Source organism: Pteropus alecto, unplaced genomic scaffold, assembly GCF_000325575.1.
Source record: "Pteropus alecto unplaced genomic scaffold, ASM32557v1 scaffold185, whole genome shotgun sequence".
In the NCBI taxonomy this organism is placed as follows: Eukaryota; Metazoa; Chordata; class Mammalia; order Chiroptera; family Pteropodidae; genus Pteropus; species Pteropus alecto.
In genome coordinates this window covers 2,389,818-2,413,194 of record NW_006438088.1, presented here as the reverse complement: position 1 = coordinate 2,413,194, position 23,377 = coordinate 2,389,818, and the positions used below count along the sequence as shown (strand labels likewise).

Below are 23,377 nucleotides of genomic sequence, written 5' to 3'. Positions count from 1 at the left end.
TTCTTTACATTCCTTGTGTTTCTGCTGTGAGCTGATGGTGCCAAAAAAATGCCATATGACACTCAGAAGGAAATATTTTACCTTTAAATACAAAATTTTAGTTAAATGCATGGAGCCACACTTGAAGCCATTGTTCATTCAGATCATTAAGGAGTTGGTGAATTAAAGGAAAAATGTCGAACATACAGGTGTTTTCTGATTTCGCTGCTGATTATTGTGTATTTCTATGTGAGCAACCGCTTTTGTAAGCTGGGGAGGAACAGCTAAGGATTGGTGGGATTCCATGATTGCACTGTCCCACCTTGAGGCTCACCATACGACTGTGTTTCTTCTCTCTAGTAGGTTTAATATTCATAGTGAATATTAACAGGAAATGGAGAGAGAGAGATCATTTTAGAGGTTACCACAGAACAAGCACAGAAAAGTCATGCACGTGTCAGGGCCTCACCTTTTTTTCCGTCAGTGGGCATCCTTTCCTCCATTGCAGGAGCTTTTGTTAAAATAACCATAGCTAATGTTTAATTCCAGTGTTCACCATGTTAGCGCCTGGGCTGTGACCCCTATCTACTGAGAATTTCTTATAGCCAGGTCAGCTGCAGACTTTGAGGAACAGCCACATGTCCTTTCTTGCCCTACTGCTTTCTTTTCTACTCACAGTTTTTACTTTGTTACATTTCTGTTCTTCCACTAGTATTTCCATGAATTAGTCGGCGTTTCCTCTTCATGTCCTGAGCAATTGTGTGGTAGAGGTTCACTAAGAGAACACCTTTTTTTTCAGTAAAAGACTTTTATAGAAAGTCATTCCTGTACTTGAACTAGGAGGAAATGCCAAGTAATAACTCCAGAAGACATTGCTAACGTTCTCCATTGAGACTTCATTGTTCAATGTCGTAAATCTGAAAAGCAACTGAAGAGTAAGCTAAAGAAATTTCACATTGGCATGATCTATATACGTTAGTAATTTAAAAAAACTTATATATTCTAAGACATTCCTACATAACTCCATTGAAACTTGCTGTGTAAATGGTAATCGAATTAGTGCTACATTAAATGTTAAGGTCTGCATGTAATCTTAGAAGATGAAAAAGTACATCATACTGCCTGTCTCTTTTTAGAAATAATAATAAAGAAGCCTGAACAGTTTCTTGAGATATCAAGTCCGTTTTTGAATTATAGAATGACTCCCTTTACAATTCCGACAGAAACGTAAGTAGATAACACTTTCCCACAGTTGCATCTTGGTCGCAAAAAACAATTTTGTGGTTCGTGTAGTTAAAAATAACACTAAATGAGAGCATTTTGAAGAATATTAATTTAATAGAAAGGTCAAACGTATAAAATCAATGAAAGTATATTTGCTTGATCTTGTACAGCTTACGATTTGACGAATCCACTTAATTAACAAACATGTTTTGCTAACTTTTTAGGTGTGAATGTTATGGGTTGAATGTGCCCCGCCAAAATTCTTGCGTGGAAGCCCTAAACACAGTGTGGCACCTCTATTTTTTCCGTTCTGTGTGATGTTGCGTTTCTTTATTTTTATTTCTATTGACACCCGGTGGGTAAATAAGAGAGGGGAGTACATGCAGTATAATACGTCTGTATCGTCTGTTATCTTGGACCGAACGTGACTTGCTGCTTCAGCTGTTCCCCTCATTCGCATTTCACTTCCCATGGCTGTTCTCTCCTCACTGCTCCTTACCCAATTGGACCCAGAACTCACTTTACCTTGATTCTGCTCTATTTCCCGTTCCTTAAAACCAACTAACCAACCAAACAAACAAAACCAAAACAATAAAAATACCCCAATTATCTGTGTATATAACAGATTTTTCTAATGGTTTCATGGAAAGTGTGGCTAGGTCGAAGGAGGCATGGTATTTTGGTCATATTTGAGAAACCCAGTTAATAGAGAATATCATATGCTCCTGCTTTTAAATCATTCAGCCACTCTCCGATTGTGAATTCCCATTGGCCACCATTATCCATAGTTTCCAAGCTTCTCATTACATTGGAGAGTGTCTTATCTGTTCTCTTCAGACTCCTCCTTCTTCACCCTCTTTAGTTCTCTTCAGAGAGCAGGTTAATCCTCCATTTTGGTTTTGTGCTGCCTTCTCATAGACTATGTCCTCAAAGCACATTTACTTTACCCCTCCTTTACTCCTTTATCTAGCAAGTAACATACTCTGTCCAGATGTCTCCTAAATAAATACAGTTCTTCCCCTAAAAGGAATAAGCTGTGAAGCTGCTAAAATAATATGATTTAGTTCTTTATTCATTTTCTGTATACCGGTTCTTCAAATATTTCACAACAATTATATGCCCCACTCTATTCTTTTTTCTTTTTATATTTCTAGATAGGTCATAGAATATTGTATGTTATTTTGCATTCCTGTTAGACTTTTCAGGTACAAAAGCCAATGTAGCTTCTTTTTCTATTAATTGTACCATGAATTAGACTTTCTGCTATTGTGACACAAATAATCCTAACTGATGCTGCAATATAATATAAATGGAATAAAATTTTATTATCATCGTTGTCATTAGTTTGGTAAAAAGTCGTATTAGGTCAACTACTTATAATGTACATTTAATGAATATATTAAACAATGTGTTTTCTTCCTAAGTGGAGCATCCTCAAAGGCTTATTTATTTCATAGATGAATCATACTTAACATTATTTCTCTACTGTCTTCTTATGCGAGAGAGACTTCAAAAAACTATACTTACCCTAACACTCAGTGGCCCAGACTGCTAGCCTTTTCTGGAATGTATTTATTTAATTGGTTTAGTTGTAGTTTTAGTTTTCTTTTAATGCTCAATATTGTCTGCTTCTAATAACCTTGCATTCTTCGAACTTGCCCCTAAATTTCTGGGCACAATGAGAATCATCACCAATTTGTTAAAATGAGTTAATGGCTTACATATAATTAGAATGGGGACTTTAAAGGTTATGTACGGGCTTTACATCTATAACACTTTAAAGGTTATGTACGGGCTTTACATCTATAACACTAATATTTAAATGGATAGAACAGGTTCTCAATAAATATTAATTGAATTGAAAATATTTTGAGACACCTTAGTTATTCAGAATTTTTTACTATCTTCTATCCAACATAGTAGCTATGAGGCATATATGGCTACATAAATTAAATTAATATTAATAAAATTTAAAAAATAAATTCTTTAAGTTCTCAATTTTAAGTTCTCAATAGTTAAATATTCTAAAATAATGTTTTCATTATTGCATGAAGTTCTTATAAATGTTAAAAGAAAAGAATAAGCGATCTGCCTATAATTGTAGTTTTTTACTATGAAACTTTTATTATATTACTTTAGTTTTTTTAGTCAACCTATATTTCTATTTATAGATTAACATGAGAAATTCTAATCCATTTTTATTATATTATATAACCAGGTGGAATTTTCCTTGTCCTACTAAAAAGGCCAACTGAATTTAAGTGTTCTAATATAATCATTAAAACATCTCAACCTTTGCAATCGATTTCACTTCATAAATAGCAATTTATGCTTTGGTGATAAATGTATTAAAGCTTTTGTCAATGCAATGATTATAGGAAAACAATGCTTTTAGATTTTACTTCATATTTATAAATAGTTAAGGTAACTTTTGAATTGGTTAAAATACAGCCTAAATATGTCTGGCTTTATCGTTTTGATTCCTGTTTTAGAACAATAATGTACTTTGTTTTGCTTAAACATTAACACTGAAGAATGTTTTGGGTTAATACCTAATAATTAAATCACAAGATCAGATAATTGTCATAGAAACCTGAGAGACAAAGTTTGTCACTCCCAGAGAGAGAAAAAAAGTACTAACTAAATATAATAGCAAAGACAATAGCAAAGAGGAAAAAGGAAGAGGATATGGGGAAGGAAACCAAATTTGCTAATATTTGGATATGACAATAAATTAAAAAGAAAGACTATGATCCTGGGTCTAAAGATTTTAACGAGTTCAGAGAAATGGCCGGGAAGTTCACAAATAGCGATAATAAGAGGGAATAGAGGACGATATGAATGGAGGATGTGATGATAATCACTAAAATTGTGGTAATTTGTTATGCAGCAATAGATAACTAATACATGGATATATAAATATGTCCAAGACTATCAAATTTATGCTTTGAATTTGTATAGTTAATTGTATTTCAAGTATCCCTCAATAAAGTAAAAATATAAAAATAATGAATGTAAAATGGTTTTTAGAAGTCAAATAAGAATTATAAAAACGAGGAATAATAACTGAAATTAAGAACATATGGCTGTGTTTAATCACAGGTTAGATACAGCAGAAAAGAGAATTAACAAAATGAAAAATAAGTCCAAAGGTAATATCTAGTCTGAAGCATGGAGATCAAAACAAAAACAAAAACAAAAACAAAAAAATTGGAAATAAATACAGTAAAAGACATATGGGACAAGTTAAAGAAGACCAATATGCTTGCAAGTAGATCTCAGGAGTAGGGGATAGAGGGATTAGGAAATAATCTCAAAATAAAAATATAACTTGATCGCATTCAAATAATCTATTCATCACTTGAAACAGTTATGAATTTGTTAGCATATTTGTTCTATCTGGCAAAGACAAACAGAAACACAAAGATATGTGAATGGCATTTCAGCCCATGCGGAGAAATGTCCCTTCTCCTACTTTACTGAGTTCTCAGGTGGACATAAACGCAAGCCCCCTCCCGCCCCCCGCCTTTTTTTTTTTTTTTGGTCAAACTTGAAAGTGACTGCTGCCACTATTACCTTTTATTTCATAAATATGTTTGTGCTACCCTCTAGTGGCAATTTTGGGTAATCAGCGACGATTGCTTCAGGTGAATTGTTTTAATGGACACTACCAAGGAAAAAAATCCAAAAGTTTAGAAGGTCTCTATAAATAATATATAATTTCATCTTTGAAACACACTTATCTGAAATGTATATACTATAACAAGTGTCTTATTGTGCCTATAAATTTCTAGCTATGGCAATGGTGATTTGAGCCATACTAGCAATTACTTGGAAGGAAATACTGAATACTTGTGTCGCAAGTATGAATACCTCCATTATAAAGGTGCTCAAGACTCATAGTTAAATTTCTGACTCTGAGTACTATTTCACTGATACATTACTCCGATTCTTAGGTAAATCAATTCTAAAGGTTGTCAAATTCCTATATTCTGCTCGTCAACATTCAAAATTGATGACCATAGCTTTAAAAGTGTCCAAAAACATTTTACACCAATGCATTGACTGATAGAGAAAATTTCTTCAGTAATATAGAATTAAATTCAATGCTTTTGACATGAAGAAAAAATATGATTGGTTGTAAAAGAATGGAATGATGGTATACAAAATCAGCACTTTCTATTGTTGATAAACTGCAGTTACTTAATATACAATGGAATATTATTCAGTGATAAAAAAGGAGGATATCTTGGAATTTGCAACAACATGGATGGACATGGAGGGCAGTATACTAAGTAAAATAAGTCAGACAGAGAAAGGCAAACACCACATGATCTCTTATAAGTAAAATCTAGAAAATACATATATTAAAACAGGAAGACAAAAACTGAACTCTTAGACACTTAGAACAAATTGGTTAGGTTGGTGGGTGGGCAAAATGAGTAAAGGCAGTCAAAAGGTACAAGGTATATATATAAAATAAGTCCTGGGATTACAATGTACGATGTGGTGACTATAGTTAGTAATACTGTGTTAAATATTTGACAAATACTAAGAAAGTAGATCTTAAAAGTTCTTATCACAACGAAAAGAATTGTAACTCTGTGTGGCCATAGATGTTAACTAGACTTGTGGTGGTCATTTTACAATATATGCAAATGTCGAATTATTTGCTGTACAACTGAAACTAACGTTATGTGCCGATTACATCTCAATACAAAACTGCAGTTATTTATTAGTAGCTTTAAAGAAGAGATTAAGTTAACAGAAGTTTTTTTTCCCCCTTTAGTCATTTTGTACGATCTTTTATTAAGAAGGGGATCCCTCCAGGATCTGGTTTATCTTCTTTTACCGAAAATGATGAAACTGCAACCATTAGCCAGCCAGATTTAAGTCAAGTGGTAGGAGCTACATCTCAGGTAATTATGTTACTTTTATTATTGACTCAATTCTTATAAAAGAATTATAAAAAAAGGTTTTTCTTAAATTGTGAGATATGTTATACATAAAAGGAATGTATCACGAGCATCTGAACAGAATAAAGAATACTGTTAAAGTAAACTTCTGTGTATCCATCACCTAGATTAGAAAATGGAATAGTCATCTCTTGCGAAAGTCTCCTGTGTGTCTCTTCTGGGTTGTATCTCCTATCTGCCATTCAGAGCTTGATATTAATTAACTCACTACTCTTCTAATTTTGCCAATTAAGTATACATTTATAAATAACAGATAGCTTAGTTTAATTGTTATGTAGTTTTATTTAAATGGACTCTTGTATTAATTCCTCTGGGACTGCTTTCATTTAACATTGTTTATGAGATTCATCTCCTTTACTGCATGGTCACGGTTCATTCATTTCACTGGTCGAAGGTTATTAATGAATAACTTTCACAGTGTTAATGGCTATCTTCATTGCTTCTTGTTTCTTACTATTGCAGACAATGGTACCATGACTGTTCTTGAACGTCTCTGTACACATATTCAAGAATTTTTTTTAGTTCCAGGGTTTATAAACTTTTATGTGCTATATATGGCTCCCAGTTTTTTAAAACTTTAATATACGGTGAAAACAACTCTCTTCCTGTGTATTAGTTGGGTATTTTTGATAGGAAACAGTAGAAGGCAAAATAGCTGTCTGAGTTAGCACTGCAAGAACACACAACTTCACTGTTTGACGGTTGAATGACTACTAAATGTGGTTGCCAGTTAGTTGGCCAGCTATAGGTCACAAGAGTATCTGTAGACAGGAAAGTGTAACATCTGAAATCTAACAATGGGCCTAATAAGTGCTGTAATTTCAAAGTAGTGATCAGCATACATGATATTTTAATATATTTGCAACAACTATAATGCAAAATATTGCGATTTCTTTTATGGATAAAGTTACAGTTATTGCTAATAATATCATGGCTGTTCATCTGTATTGATAAATTGATAATTGAAGAAAGCGTTGAACTTTAGCTAAAGATTAATTTTTAAAAAAAAATTACCCATGTTCATGGACTCCTGAAATTTAACCATTAGCCCCAGTGGACACTAGATTAGGAAGTTCTACTAGGCTATGAATCTGAGAGTGTAATTGATGGGTCATAGGGTATTCACCTGTTTAACTTTACATAAAATACCAAGCAGTTTTCCAATATGGGTGTATCCATATCCACTCCTGTCAGCACTGGATGAGGATTTTCTTTGCTCCACATTCTGGCCAGCACTTGTATTATCTGACGTTTCAACTTTGCCAGTGTGGTGGGTGTGAAAAGGTATTTATTTTTTGATAGGGAATATATACACATGTTCAAAATTAAAAATATAAAGCATACATGAAGTCTTCCATTTATGAACCTCTCCCATCTTCACTGCTCTCTGTAGGACACTGTATTTCTTTACATAAATACAAAGAAACATACACATGATTCTACCACCTTCTTTTTATCTACTCAAATTTTAACAAATTTAAAAAAAGTTGTTACTCAGTGTATACTGGAAATAGTTTCATATCGATACCTAAAGAATGTCTTCATTTTTAAAGTTGTGTTATGTTTTATTATATGAATGAACCATAGTTCACTTTTACCAACCTGTACAGCTGGTGTAAGATACCTTGGAGGGCACATCATCGCATCTAGGTAAACAGATTTTTTAGTATTTTGGAAAGCAGAGACTATAAGGTGAAACTCTTATAAGGAAAATGAATAAACTTTAACATTTTTAAAGATTAAAAAAAATTAAAACTTGTATACAATAGTTCTAAAGAGTAAAAAATTACCATTGAGATCATAAAAATAGTCAACCTGTCTTACCCCTCCTTATTCCTTAGCTTTCTTCTTCACAGTCAATCAATCACTTTTATTTTAGTTTTTTTTTTTTTCTGGTATATATCTTCATATTTCTAAATAGTAAGCTTTATGATGACTATGATGCTAGTTTTATCATATATCATTTCTCCCTCAGCACCTGTGAAAATGCCTAATACGTGGCAGACATCATTACAAATGTGTTAAATAACTGAACTCTGTTATTTCTTGTTCTATCAATGTAGACGTCATCTCCTGACTTCCTGTTACGGAAGATAAAGACTTAGCACTCCAGTCCTCACTTACCTCCACTTTCCTCTACTTTTCTCTGTGTTCTAGATTTTTTTCATTTCACAAGTTTTTGTCGAATCAGTATTCTAGCTGTGAAAAGATTATTACTGCTGAAGCAAATATTAAGATGTTCCTTACACAACTTTTTGTACAAGCTAGTTACTGCATTTTTTTCATTTGCTTACTTTTCTATGACACAATAGTAGGCCTTCTCAAACACCAAAAAAGAAAGAAGGAAGGAAGGAAGGAAGGAAGGAAGGAAAAGGAAGGAAGGAAGGAAGGAAGGAAGAAAACAAGGAAGAAGGAAACTCTTCTAGATACCATTTGCCACACAAACACATCAGATGCTCTATTAATGTCAGCTGTTTTCCTGGAGTCATCACCCCCTGGAATCCTTTGCTCTTTTGCTTCAGTTGAAACGTAGAAACTTGGCACCTGACATCTTTGGACTTTTTGTCTCTCTCCTCTGAGATTTCTTATTTTCTAGAAACTACATTCTCCTCCCAGTTTATGCCCTAATTTTGATGGAGTGCATATTTTAACATTTCCTGAGAAATTATGTATGGAAGTAGAAATTATGAGAATTTGTATGCCTTAAGATACCTATATTCTACTCTCCCGCCTGATTTATATTTCGGTGGGATATAGAATTTCAGTTTGGATGTTTTTTCTTTCAGAAATTTGAAGCTCTTTCTTAGTCCTGTGTCTTTCACCTTCAAGTCTGATTGATATTGAGAATACAGATTATTCTGATTTTCGATCTTTTGTATGTGAGTCTTTCTGCCCGCTTGGAAAATTTTAGGATTTTCTTTTTATTCTGGAATGCTAAAATTTTACAATGATCGCTTTGGCAATGAGTCTTTTTATGTGAACTGTGCTAAGTACTACATGAGCCCAATCAACATAGAAACTCATGTTTTTCAGTTCTGGAGAATTCTCTTATACTGTTTCCTTGAGAATTTCTTTTTCTCAATACAATATTAAGTGCATTTACATTGCTATGCAACCAATCTCCAGAACTCATGTCATCTTACAAAAAACATTATACCCATTAAACAACAATTTCTCATCCCCTTCTCTACTCAGCCCCTTAAAATCATATTTTACTTTTTGTCTCTAGAAATCTACTATGCTAAGTACATCTTGTAAATGGAATCATACAGTATTTGTATTCTGTAGCTGGCTTATCTCAATTAGAATAATATCCTCTCAGTTCATCTACAATATACCATATATCCTTTCCTTAATGCTGAATAATATTCCATTGTATGTATATACCACATTTTTAATCCATTTATTCATCAGTGGACATTTGGTGAATAATGCTGCTGTGAACATGGGTATACAAATATCTCTTTGAGATGCTGCTTTCATTTACCAAGATGTGGGATTATATGGTTGTTTGATTTTTAATTTTTAACTTTTCTCAGGAATCGCCTTTCTGTTTTCCACAGTAACTGCACCATTTTATATGTACCCACCTAGAGTGCACAAAAGTTCCAATTTCCCCACATCTTCACCAACATTTGTTATTTCCTGTTGTGTGTGTGTTTTTTTTCCTAATGAATGTGAGGTGATATCTCCTTGTAGTTTTAATTTGCATTGGCTTAAGAATTATTGATGTTGAACATCTTTTTGGTGCTTTTTGGCCATTTATATATCTTCTTAGGATAAATGTCTGTTCAAGTCCTTTGCCCATTTTTTAATCAGGGTTTTTTGTTGTTGTTCATTTATATATTCTAGATGTTAACTGTCTATCAAATATATGATTTTAAAATAATTTTTTTTATTCTGTAGGTTGCATTTTCACCCTACTGATTGTGTCCTTTAAATATCAGGGTTTTTAAAATTATTTTCATTTTGATATAGTCCAATTTATCTATTTTTACCTGTGTTGTCTGTGCTTTTGATGTCATATCCAAAAAAATCATCGTCAAATCCAATGTCATGAAACTTCCCCCTATGTTTTCTTTTAAAAGTTTTATAGTTTTAATCTCTTTGTCTTTTGTATCATATTTGCCATCCAATCTTTCTACTGAATTTCACTTTTCTATTTTTAGCTTCTAAGAGCTCTCTCTTGATCTTTATTATATTTTTGTAGAAGTTTGTTATTTGATAAATGAATGTCCTCTTATCTGATATTGCTAATTAAAAAAAAAATTTCTCCCTATATTATTGTTTCTGTTTTCTATGATTCTCTTCACCCACACTGATTAGTTTCTTTTATATAAGAATCTTTCTTCAATTGTCTGGTTATACTTTGTTGGACATATGCATTTAAGGAATTTATTACATTAAAGAGCTACCGATTGGAGGCAGCTTTATGGCATTGATAGAGCTTGACAACTGGTAGCATTAATTTAGAATAATTGGGGATGAATGAGCTTCATCTGGGGGTGAGATTAGCTCCAAATGTCAGATTCCCCGAGGTTTGTCCTAGGCTCTGGTAAGCTTCTCCCGTAAAAGGTCTTCTAATCTCCTTACTAGGGTGGAACGAGGTCACGGGAATTGGCCTACACTTATCCATCAGTGTTACTGATGTCAGGCAGCTCAGAGTTGCTGAGAATCTCAAGGTTCAGCACGTGAACAATTACTTAATTCCTCTCCTCTCTATATCGTAGCGTATCCTATTTTCCATGGTATCTGCGAACCCAGATCTGAAGATTTCTCATGTAATTTCTTTACTTAAGCCACTTCTGGTGTCCTGTTGAGGCAGAAGAATGATAGATGCTCAGTGGATTTGGGAGAAGTGGGAATTTGTTCCTTCTACAGACATTCAACCCATTCCTGTGTTTTCATTTCATGTCTCATTCTCTGTTTCTCAGATGCCTACTAATTGTTTCTGGGGTCCTAAGGCATGAATGGGCTTTCTTCTCGTTAGCATTTGATATTCAGTTATCATCTGTTACTCATCAGAGACTCTGTTATCATCCCTATCTACTTTACATCATCCAAAATATTGTCAAAATTACCCATCATCAGTCTGTACAAATTTATACCATTTTACCTTTTATACTTATTTTAATTGTGTTCCAGAGAAAACAGAATTGTACATATGGATTCGACTTCATTTCTCTGTTAACATTTTGAGGAACCATTTTTTTTTTTTTTTTGTAATTTGAAACCAGGCTTTCTAGGTTCTGTTCATTAATTGCCGGTTATAGTATTAATGACTCAGTCTGTATTAATGACAGGTGCCTCATACCAGTTATATATCTATTCAAGGATATTATTGTTTTAATTTAACTTTTATTATAAGATTCAATCATTTAATAAACTCAAATATTCTGCATTTTAATGTCAAACTTAAACCCTCAATCATTTCATTAAATGCACATCTTTTGCATTTTAAGGTTAACAACAAATTCTGTTTTACTGTATGCTTTACTAAGTATTTTTAGAAATCTATGTCTTCAATGTTTAAAAGACTATTGACTCTAAAAAATTGGAGTGCTTTAGATAGCTGTCATGTTTTGTTGAATTTATAAATTTTTTTAAATGTGTTTCTTTCAATTCACAGGGTAATATTCCTTCACAAGTTATACCTGGAAAAGGTAAATTAATAATCTTCTCATGACTTTTTTTCATAGACTTCGAAGCACAAAAGGGTCTCTGCTTTTGTGCTTTTAGCTCTAAACAGCCTCTCTAAGTGTCTCCTCTGATGTGCTGAGTCTAATCTGCTCTGGGCTAGAAAAATCAGATAATCTCACTTGTTAAATTTAAGCTTAAAGTCAAAATAAAAGACAGTTTGACTAAAGTCCCATGAGTAAAGTTCATGTGTTTTAAGGCATGCATGCCATGATCAAAGCACTGAAGCTACTGCAAATTCCTCGGTTCCTAAATAAAGACTTGGCCAAACCTCAAATCCCACACTGTGTTAGGCAGCAAGTTTAGGTTCAAGAAGCCTGTAAGAATTTTATGGAATTACCTAATGAACAAGAAATAAGATTACAGAATCACCGACTGCGGAGAGCAATTAAGTCACTGAAATACTGTATCCACAACAGATCTTTCAAGTTTTCATTTCTCCTTCTGCTGTCTGAGCCCTCCCCTCTTCTATGAATGTATTTGTATGGCAGATTTTAAGTACATGAGCCAGCTAATTTCTGTTATAACTCCATAGTCTCTAAAGAACATGTGCACAGATTTATGAAAGTGATTCAGAAATTTCTCAACACTCTACTATGCGTATCATTAGATTCTCCCTGGTTTATAGACATGTCTCTGTATGGATCTCCACAATTCTGAGGCCTGCATGTAAATGTTATCTCAGTCAATGTTTTCTCAAAACTAAACTTTGACGTGAGAACTCCCCTCTATAATTTTCCATGTCTTAATAACTTAACATTTAACAACAAGTGTGTTTGACGTGTTTGTCTTCTGCCATGCACAGATGAAGTTACAGATTCTGGATTGAATGACGCAGCCCATACAGCTAACGGATTTAGTTTGGAGCGAGATTTGTTCAGCCCACCAACAGCAACACAGGAAAAGTCGCAGGAGGAAATTATAGCAATAAATACAGGTGTTTCTAAAGAAATATGGTTAGATTTTGAAGACTTCTGTGTATGCTTTCAGTAAGTATAAATTTTTCATGTGCATTTATTTAAAAATGCTTGTCTCTGAGTTATTATTTTTAAATTTTCATCTGTCTTTATCTTGTTCTGCCTATAACTGAACGTAAGAAACTTAACATGTAGTACTACCCTGTTGCATAGAATGATAATAACCTGTTATAAATAATGTTTTTCAGGAAAATATATATTTTTCACAGGCCAAGTTCATACTGCCTTAACTTTCAAAAAACAGAATTTAAGGTAAATATATTATGATTTTTTTTTTTTAGAATCATGCTAATAAAAAACACCTTCAAATTTTTTAAATTGAAACATGATTATATTTTAAAAAATTAATTCTTAGGGTTTTCTGCTAATCTGTTATCCAGAGAGTAAGCTAAATTCCACTACCTCTTATGTGCTTCATATGATCGTGTTGTAGTGGTTCAATCCTGAGCTGCATTATTATATAAATTCACATTAAGAAATTTTTTATTTATAAATAAATGAAGGAGAAACAAATAAATTCACTATATTTCAATTTTAATTAAGCGTTTACTAAAGTGTGTGGAGTTCCTAAAACACAGCACATTTTCACTGCCATTTCTGTGATTTTTGCCCATTTTCTCCTCCCCCCGCCCTGGACTTCATTTCCCTTCATTCTTATTGCCTGCATCTGAGTAGTACCTAGAAATCCTTCAGAACAGCATGGACATCCTTGACCCTGTAAGACCTCCTTCCCTGGCCGTAGAGCCTGGGTCAAGTTCGCTGACTCCATGCACTCTGCATGACCTGTCTTCACCCAGGTGCTGACGGCCCACCATTCCAACTGCTTGATTACTTCTTGGTGTCCCTCCACCCACCCACTTGGTGTCAGCATCTTTAGGGGAAGGACCAGTCCTGGCATAAGGAGCTCAATAAAACGTTGTTGAATGAATTAACAAATCTCACCTCGAGTGGACATTTTGAGAGAACTATAAAACACATTCTGGGGAAAAAGGCAACTGTACTGAAACTTGCATGTTACTTGTGTGAGGCCATATAACCCTCCCCCGCCCAGGAATAATACCACATCTCCATGAGCACTAGGCACAATTGGGAGAAGTTAAGAGTCTTGGTAGTGACTTTTCCCATTGCACTTGTACTAGATGAAAATACAAGCAGAGAAAACCTTTCAAGCTTTCCACAAGGGATGCTCTTAGCTGGCTGCCTACTTTGAAAGTAGGAATCAAATCTGTAGTAGTGACTGGGAGATGGGAGCAGAGGAAGAAACTGTCAACCTGGTCCTGGAGTCTATGTATAAAGACACCCAAGGAATGCTTTGACTTCATAAAGATAACAGAACTGTTCGTTGGGAATAACTGAACTCAGAGTATGGTATAAGAATAATGTGTAGTTTACAGTTAACTTAGCTATCCACCTTCAAATTAGTGGCAGTAATAAGATGATAGTCATTTGTGGGTGCTGACTCTGTTACCTGCCCTGAACTGGGTTCTTCATTGCATTAACTGCTCGTAGCAAACCCTATGAAAGGACTATGGTTATCATCATTTTTCAGGTAAGGAAACTGAGGTAGATCCAAGTTGAGTAAACTGCCAGAGATCACCAAACTCGTGAGTGGTATGCACAAGTACCATGAGAACTGGAGTTGTCTGATGTGGAGCCTCTGCCTTTTTTACCAGGTGGCCTTTAGAAGAAGCAGTTTAGTGGCTTTGCAGCCACACTGCCTGGTTTTGAATTAGTGTTCCACTTGGGGTGGGACTCTGAAGGCAGAATTCCTGATTTTAGTGGCCATAGGCACTGTCACCTGAGCAGGGTCCTGGAACCTGCACCTTCCTTAGAGGTTCCATTGGTGCTCAGTGTGGCCTGTGGGGTGGGGGAGGGGCACTCAAAGGTTTCCTGTCTGGCACCAGGGCGGAGTCCTTCCATTGATTTCTGGGGCCACCCCAGCCCCAAATTCTCAGACTAAAAATGACAGCAAATGAGCTTTGTGCAGAATATCATGATCAGGCATGCACACTGAGTCTGCCAATCCAAGGGTCCTTCACAGATTTATGTAGTAAATGTGAGGGAAAACTGTCTTTATTACCCACATGATTCAGCGAAATGGAAACAAATGAAAAAAAAAAGTGTCAAATGCTAAGTATTGCAAAATACTGGAGGAAGCAATCATTTAAACCATTGTTACATTCTATCAACCATTTCTAGCAATCTTGTCATATTTGATTAAATAACAAAGTTTCCTTTTTCACAGTATTACTAGAGATTTTTCTTTCATATTTTAACTGGTTATTTAAGTATTGTGGTAAAATAATCTGAAAAGCTTTTAAAGTAGTATAATGATGGTTAAATTAATTGAACACGTTTACCATATACCATCAGTCAAAATTATGTTGAAACACAGAATTTGAGAGGCAATAATAGCTCAATAGTCAAGAATACCAGTCTTAAAGTAGATAGATGGAAAGGTAGATAGAAAGACCTACTTTTGAATCTCAGCCTTGCTACTTGCAAGCTCTGTGACCTTTGGAAAATTACTTACCCTCTCTCTGTGTAGGTTGCTTTATTTAGAATTATAAATATTAGTAGTACCGTAAAGGATGGATTGAGATCATATGTGTGTAACGCTTATGTGGCTGTCCTTTAAGGAAAGTTCTGGTTTTACCCAACACTTTTCTTGCATCTCCAAAACGAAAATTCAGCCTGGTGCATTAGCATGTGATGGATATATGTCTGAAGATCTTGTAGAAAGAAGGAAGAGAGGGTTTATATCACATACCACTCTGTAAAATACCATAATATGTTCCCGTGAAACATTTCCATTCTCTGCCAAAGTTATCCTGTGGCCCTTCTACCTATCAGGAACCCAGTTTCTGAGCACCGTTTGGCCTGGGCCCAGGCTCCTCTGCTCTTTGTCATTTTTGGAACAAATGTATTCCTTTACTTACGGAGATGAGCTCTGCCTGTCTCTGATGTGGTGGCCAGACGCCCACACACCCAGCTTCCACCGATTATTGCCAACATTCACCCGGTATGATTTTCTTCATATCACGAAACCTGTAAAGTACTGATTATGGTGTCTAGAACACAGTAAATTCTCTATAAACGATAGGCATTGTATTATTATTAGATGTGGAGAATACAGCATTTATAAATTAATATTAAGTTCAATGATTGGTCTGATTTCTTGCAGTTCTCCGATGAACGAGTGTCCTACTATCTCTTTGTGGATAGTCTAAAACCTATTGAACTACTGGTTTGCTTTTCTGCATTGGTACGTTGGGGAGAATCTGGAGGTAAGCGAGCTCTGAGAAGATTATAGTCTTAAAAGCCCAGCTCACTTTCATTCAGTCTAGGAGAAACACATTTTTTTTTTTTTTTAGGCCCTGGATAAAGGAACTTGTTTCCTCTTCAGACCCTCTAGGATAGTCATATCATTTCCTATGATCATCTCACTCCTCAGACACCAAGGGCTGTGCTCACTCTTACCACCTGCACCTCTTCTTACTGCAGTTATCTGTTTCCTCTTTGACACACCTAGTCACTTTTTTTTCCTACCCGTGCATGTCATCATTATTGATTCTTTCAAATTCTGCTAAAGAACATGAACTCTTTCTTCTTTAAATTAACCATTCTGAAGATCTTTTCCTTCATCCCACCTTGGCCCACTACTCTCATGATCATGCTTTAGAACTTATCGTACCAATAATTGCATTCTCTCAATCATCTCAATTTCAAGCTCTCGACCACCACCCCCTGACTCTGCAGTTCACATTTTCCAGAACTCCCACTCCTACAATTTTTTGACTCCACTGGGATCACCATCCAGACACCCTGCCACTTTTTCTATCACTCTTCTCATGTCTTTCTTTCTGTCAATCCCAGCTTAGTCTCCATGGTCCACCATTGCCCTTGTATCCTCACGTGGACATCAACACAATTGTTCTTACCCTCTCAAGTCAAAATATGAATCGAACTCAACGACGGAATTCTCCACCTAACCTGTGGCCGCATCAGAGCAGCCGCATGAGACTGGAGTAAAAACAGTTGTCCCAGCTGGTCTCGCTTTGAATTGAGGACCACAGCAGTCATAAAGGCCCCTCAGCACTGATGACACTTCTCCCATCCATTCATTCTCTCACCCTCATTCTCCTAATGATGATTTCCAACCTTCGAATCTTTCTCTCTCTCTTCAAATCTCCAGTACCCACTCTTATCATGCTGTTTTCACTGAAGAAATAGAAAAAAATCTGAAATGACCTGCCTCATCTTTTCACAAAGAACTTTCCCAAGCTCTAGTTAGCTTTCCCTCCTGTTCTAATGGACGGACCATCTGTGCATCCCTGTGAGGCCAGCCCCTTACACACACACATGCACATAAGCACAAACTATCATTCTTTAATTCTTTGGCCTGCTTTCATAAAGCATTTATCTCTAACTCAAATTAACAGTACCTGACACTGTAGAGGTTCAATAAATGTTTTTTGAATGCTTAATATTGAATGTCTTCCCAACATTAAGTGCAGAGATTATGATTTTCCACCAAGATATACCCAATGCTTTGAATGGTATCTACTATATAACAGGACAATAAATACATGGTTAATAAACTTTTCAAATTTTAGTGGTGTAAGCTTAGTATTTCTACCTAATCAATAACTCCTAAGCCATGCCATACCCTAAAACATTTAAATTTTATGTGTGTAGAAGTATTTCAGATCATGCTGGGGTCTTATATCCTCAGCTTGAGTGTTATTTGGAAATGGGTAAAATGATAAGTCCTAGAGATCTAATAAACAGCCCGGTGACTATAGTTAATGATACTGTATTGTATATTTCAAAGTTGCTAATAGAATAGATCTTAAAAGTTCTCATCACAAGAAAAAGATTTATAACTGTGTGTGGTGATGGATGTTAACTGAACTTACTGTGATAATTATTTCACAATATACACCAATATCAAATCATGCAGTTATATGTCAATTTTATCTCAATAATTTTTTAAAAATTTAAATGTATTTTACCCTCAGCTACTGATGAAGAATAGTTGACATTCTTTATTCATTTTAAGAGAAACATTCAAAATTGAAATTTATTTGTCATTCATTTTTTTTGCTATTTCTATACACCATCAAAGCTAAGAATCAAAAGTAAAACCTTAGATAAGCAGTGGAGTATTGTAACCTTACTTTGCCACTATTGTAGGAAAATCTCTTATTTTCTCAGATGTGGATTCTTTTCTTCCCTTTAAAATTACATCTAGATGGATATTGTAATCACTGCCACAGATAATAAAAGTGATGGTATACCACCACCATGAAATAGCCTCGCCCGTCTTCCTTTTCTCCACTTTTCCACTCCTGGTTTCTTCACTGAGGTGGATGATTATGAGTAGGAAAATAGGACGGGGAGGATATCTGGGTTCCACTTAAGTGTTATTTCCAATAATTACTTACCCAGAGTAATTTCTACTGTTTTGTGAACATTTTTATAATACTGCTAATTTCTATCATTGTTATTATTATTATTAATGCTGTGAAGTGAAGGCCAGCTATACATTCACAATAAAGTCTTAATATTTTTTACTTCCCCTAGCTTTAACAAAAGACAGCCCCCACGTAGAGCCTGGACTGCTTACAGCTGAAACATTTTCTTGGAAATCGCTGAAGCCACGCAATCTCGTTCTGAAGATTCACACCTATGCTACCAAGGCTGCTATGGTTCGTCTGCCTGTTGGGTATGCGATGACTCCATTTTCTCTATATTAAGAATTTTTTTTAAAGCCATGTAAACAGTTGATTTCTAAATAATTAAACAAATGGACTCTAGGACATCCTTAAGCGATGTCATAAGGAACAGGTCTATCATTATAATTCTTGAGAAAAATAATTTCATGAACAAATACACTAAAAAAACATGCTGTATACTGAATCTTCTTTTGGTAGAGTCATATTTTTCAGAGTCTGGTAATTTCTTTAGTAAAGAATATGGTTTAAATGCGTTTAAACCAGCATTTCCTGAAATTCATTTATTAAAGAATCCTTTTTGTTTTCTTACAAATCTTTTTATATTCCTTAGCAAGAACTACAATTTTATTTAAACAGATTGAGAAATTTTGTTTTTCCAACTGGTAGCGTTTCTCCCACCAACTTGTAGTTTTACCTTGTTGTTGTTTTTGATTTTACCCGCATTTTATTTTTAATTAAGATAAAGTTGGCTAAACGCATCACATATTCTATTTTAAAGAAAATACATATAATCAAAACATTTTCTTGGTTTTGACAAATCGATTTCAAAATAGTACCTCATGTTTCAGATGAAATAAATATTTTTACTGGATTTCCCAAGATTATTCATGCTAATTCTATGTGATCAATGAAAAGAATGGCTCTTGCACAAATAAGGAAAGCATACGCAAAAAAAAAAAAAATCAAATGCTAAACTATTGGATGGCAAGCATCCAATATTTCTAGAAAATAATAAATTGATAAAACCACTATTTCTCACACCTGCCCTAAAAACTGTCATGGGGAGATTCTTCCAGATATTATTACTCTGAATGCTCCTTCATCCGGAAAACCAAGGACAGGGAACTAATGAAGAATCTTACATTCACGTTTTACTCCACTGGACCTATCCTATCGACATGTATGTTTTGAACATGCTCTAAGTGCTCAGTAACTGAGGGGAAGCAAACGTCCCTGCTCTCAATGACATTGAAACCTGGTAGGAGAAACATACTTCACATGCATGCAATTATGCATTTGTGAGAAAATGACTACAATATCCGCAAAACCTGGTTACCACCATGAATTATTTTTGTTGTTAGTGTCTATATAAGAAATGTCCAAACCTGTAGAGACTTTTTCTAAGAGTTGATTTGAGCCAGACTGATGACAACTGCCAAGAAACAAGATCTCAAATGCTCCGGAAAATAACAGTTGCAGTTTCTTTGATACATTGAGTGGGGTCCTAAGGAAGATTGCATGAAGAGGGGAGAAGGCAAAGCGGGGACTGGATCGATCACAGGGTAGCTAACATGATTTACTCTTTGATTGTGGCACACTTTAGAATGTGAAGTCTGAAAAGAGGCATTTTTAAGATGCACAAAAGCAACGGGAAGGGCTTGTTTAAGACAGAGGTGAGACTTTTACTAAAGAAGTTGTCTGCCTGGGGCATTACTAGCCCCCTGACCCGCCCCGTTGGGATTTCACCCTGTGAGGTTACTTTCTGGAGATCCCATTTGGCATCCACGTTAAGGGAAAAATCAAGCCTAATCCCTCACAAGTGACTGCATTATGTGAGAGATACCTCCAACATGTGCCAGTTTGTCATTCAGTGCAACTATTTTTGTCTGACATAGTGAAATAGAGCTTCCACGATCTCTAAGGGTTTTTGAGTGAGCATTCAAAGGTCTTTATGCCATCTTTGTTGAATTCAGGTCTTACTAGTGTTTGACTTTGAGCACAAACTGTCCTCAAGAAACTAACAGAGGCTCTAGAACTCCAAACAGAGCAAACCCATGGTCCTCATATAGTATCCATTCTCTTTAGGAGACATATGCTGCTCTTCAGCGCATATTCGCCAGTAGGGCATTCCATTCATGTCTGCAGCATGGTGACTTTTGTCCTTGGAGATGAAGATGTTGTGCTACCCAACTTTGAGCAGGTAAATATTTTAGCAACTGTGATTTTTTGTGCCTGTGCTTTATTTTCAGAGAATTTGAACTAAACCATATTCCTATCTTTTATTCAACGTAACCATTTTTACCTTTTAAAACTGTTAAGTATATCGTGCAAGAAATTCTCCAATATGACATGTGTAAGAAACAATCTTGACTCCATTCTAATCTAAAATATAATATAAAATAATATGAAATAATTTCGGTTTTTCTCCAGCTGCCTTCACTTCTGCTCTGTTGAATCCCTCTTCACATCTGTTAACTTCTCACATACATTTCATAGTGTTGTTAATCCTTTGGGAGGTAAAAAGGGTTAGTCCAGTCCTCTTTAATACAGTTTAAAAGTTCGTATCTTATGCTCCTTTCGCCCCTTCCTTGGCCTAAGGAATTTGGAGTATGTGTCTTAAGATTCAGGAGAGAATCCATGGCGAGTTCTGTCACTTCTTCATCTCCGCTCTCCCCCTAGTTTCTCTTGCTCCTCATCTCTCACAAGGTCTGAAGGAAGAGGCGAGGTGGATGGGGCCATCCTCTCCCCTGAGGGTGCCATCTTGGTTTGAGATGGTCTTTAAATGGCATCTTCTTCAGATAGGTAGGTATGTGAAATTCGGGGTCAGAGCTGCAGAGGGCCTTCCCACTGCATCCGTCAGCCTGACCCCGCCCCTCAACCCAACCCAATCCACATAGCACATTCTCATATTAATGAGATGGGATCCTCTCGGCCAGACAGTAAACTTCTTATCTAGGGCGGCAACAAGATGGCCTGACACCAGCTCCCTGATGCTCTGTTTCCGTGGCCCAGACATGGCCCAGGCGTGCATTCTTGCCTCCCCAGGCGGAGGTTCTGCAGGACTCCCCATAGCTGCCTCCTCTCTTTACTGTACCATCTCTCACCAGGCCTCTCCCTCCTGCTCAGTGGACACAGAAGGAAGATCAGCAAGCCCACCTTATAAACAGAAGTCTCTTATTCCTTTAATTATGCTTACTCTGCTTATTTTAAATTCTTGTTTTTTTTTTTTTTTTTTTAAATAATTTTGCCATAGTTAGCATGGATTATCCAGTTTGTTCCTTCCATTAGGTGATTTAACTCCCTAGGTGCTTAGTTATTTTGGTCAGTGAACTCATCTTTCCCTGGGGTTATCAACTCTTCCATCTCATAAAAATTACTGGGGCTCAAGGCTAGGACCCAGTGTTCTTTGGTTCTAATGAAGAAGCAAAAGGGCATTGATTAATCCAAAAGCAGAGAGACTCAAGGTCATCAGAGCCACACTTGATCACTCTCAGTGCTGCCAACCAACCAGACAACTTTTCTAATCATGGTTTCACCTCAGGAGGAAATACCAGCGAAACAGCCTTTCCCTAGGCTTTGGGCATCCAGGAGGAGGTAATGAGAAATAAATGCATTGAGGTGGCGAATCAGTTGCATCTGTTTTCATCAGTGTCTCACCCGAGCAGGGAACCTGTGCTGTCCATTGTACCTGCTGGGCCATTTCTCAAAATCTCTGCAGGGAACCATGGAGCAAGGATTGCGCCACGGTACCCAGGAGGAAAGGGACGAAAAGAGACTTTACAAAGTTTTCCTCCAACTTCGCCCTCTTCATGCGGCTTCCAATCACCTTCCGCTCTGGGCAACTCCTTCACTACCCACCAACTACCCCCCACACACCAATCGAGATAATCTGCAAACTCTTCAGGGTTTTCTCCTTGTTTGCTTCCAAACTACAGATTTATTGCAATTCAACATCTAATTCTTTTCTTTCTTCCAGTATTACTGATGTATAACTGACAAATAATATTGTAAGGTGTTTAAAGTGTACATCGTGATGATTTGATATAGATTTACGTTATGAAAGGACATCCCCACCTAGTTAATGTATATATTCATCAGTTCACATATTTACCATCGGAGGCAGGGAGTGGTGAGAACATTTAAGTTCTACTCTCTTAGCAAATTTCAATTGTATAAAACAATGTTATCAACTACGATCACCATAATTTACTTTAGGTCCTTAGACCTTATTTGTCTTACAGCTGAAAGTTTATACCCTTTTACCAAACTCTCCCTATTTCCCCCACCCTTCAGCCTCTGGCAACCACTTTTCTACTCTCTGTTGCTGTGAGTTTGACTTTTTTTATTATTATTATTATTTAGATTCTACATATAAGTGACACCATGAAGTGTTTTTCTTTCTCTAACTTATTTCACTTAAGTACAATGTCCTCAAGGTCCATCCATGTTGTCACAATTCCAAGATTTCCATCTCTCTCACGGCTGAATAATATTCCAGTGTGTGTGTGTGTGTGTGTACATAAACCTAGATTGGACAGCCTACACCACACCTAGGCTATATGGTATATACAGAGAGAGAGAGAGAGAGAGAGAGAGAGATCTTTATCTATTCATCCAGTGATGAACACTTAAGTTGTTTCCATATCTTGGCTAATGCGAATAATGCTGCAGTGAGTATGGAAATGCATGTATCTTGTCGATATCGTATTTTCATTTCCTCTGAATACATACCCAGAAGTGCGATTGCTGGATCATATAGTAGTTCTATTTTTAACTTCTTGAGGGACCTCCGTCCTCTTTTTCATATCCCTATGTCCTTCTTGCTCTTATTGTCTCTTCGTAGTTGACAGGAGGAAGCCATCAGCCTATGCTAGTTAACCCTCCGTCTTTTGATCTTTATTGCTCTCTCCCTCAACTCTTCTCTGCCTGTGGGTCCTCAAACCCCCCTCAGTTTTCATCGGGCTAGTCCCTAGACATTCTTCAGAACTAAGTCTGGATATTAATATTGTGGAGAAATTTTCCTGGCCCCCAATGCGAGGTAGGTGTCCTTCCTGTGTGTTCCCAC

At 35.9% G+C, this 23,377-nt stretch overlaps 1 protein-coding gene across 1 annotated transcript in view; it reads left to right on the top strand.

Annotated features, from left to right (window-relative positions):
- Positions 1 to 23,377, top strand: part of ADGB (androglobin) — a 139,700-nt gene that overhangs the window by 53,254 nt on the left and 63,069 nt on the right. Inside the window, 8 exon segments of the mRNA XM_006915339.2 lie at positions 1,116 to 1,206; positions 5,993 to 6,122; positions 11,809 to 11,846; positions 12,680 to 12,865; positions 13,042 to 13,105; positions 16,038 to 16,140; positions 18,440 to 18,581; positions 20,398 to 20,512. Coding sequence (XP_006915401.1) covers positions 1,116 to 1,206; positions 5,993 to 6,122; positions 11,809 to 11,846; positions 12,680 to 12,865; positions 13,042 to 13,105; positions 16,038 to 16,140; positions 18,440 to 18,581; positions 20,398 to 20,512 — 869 coding nt within the window.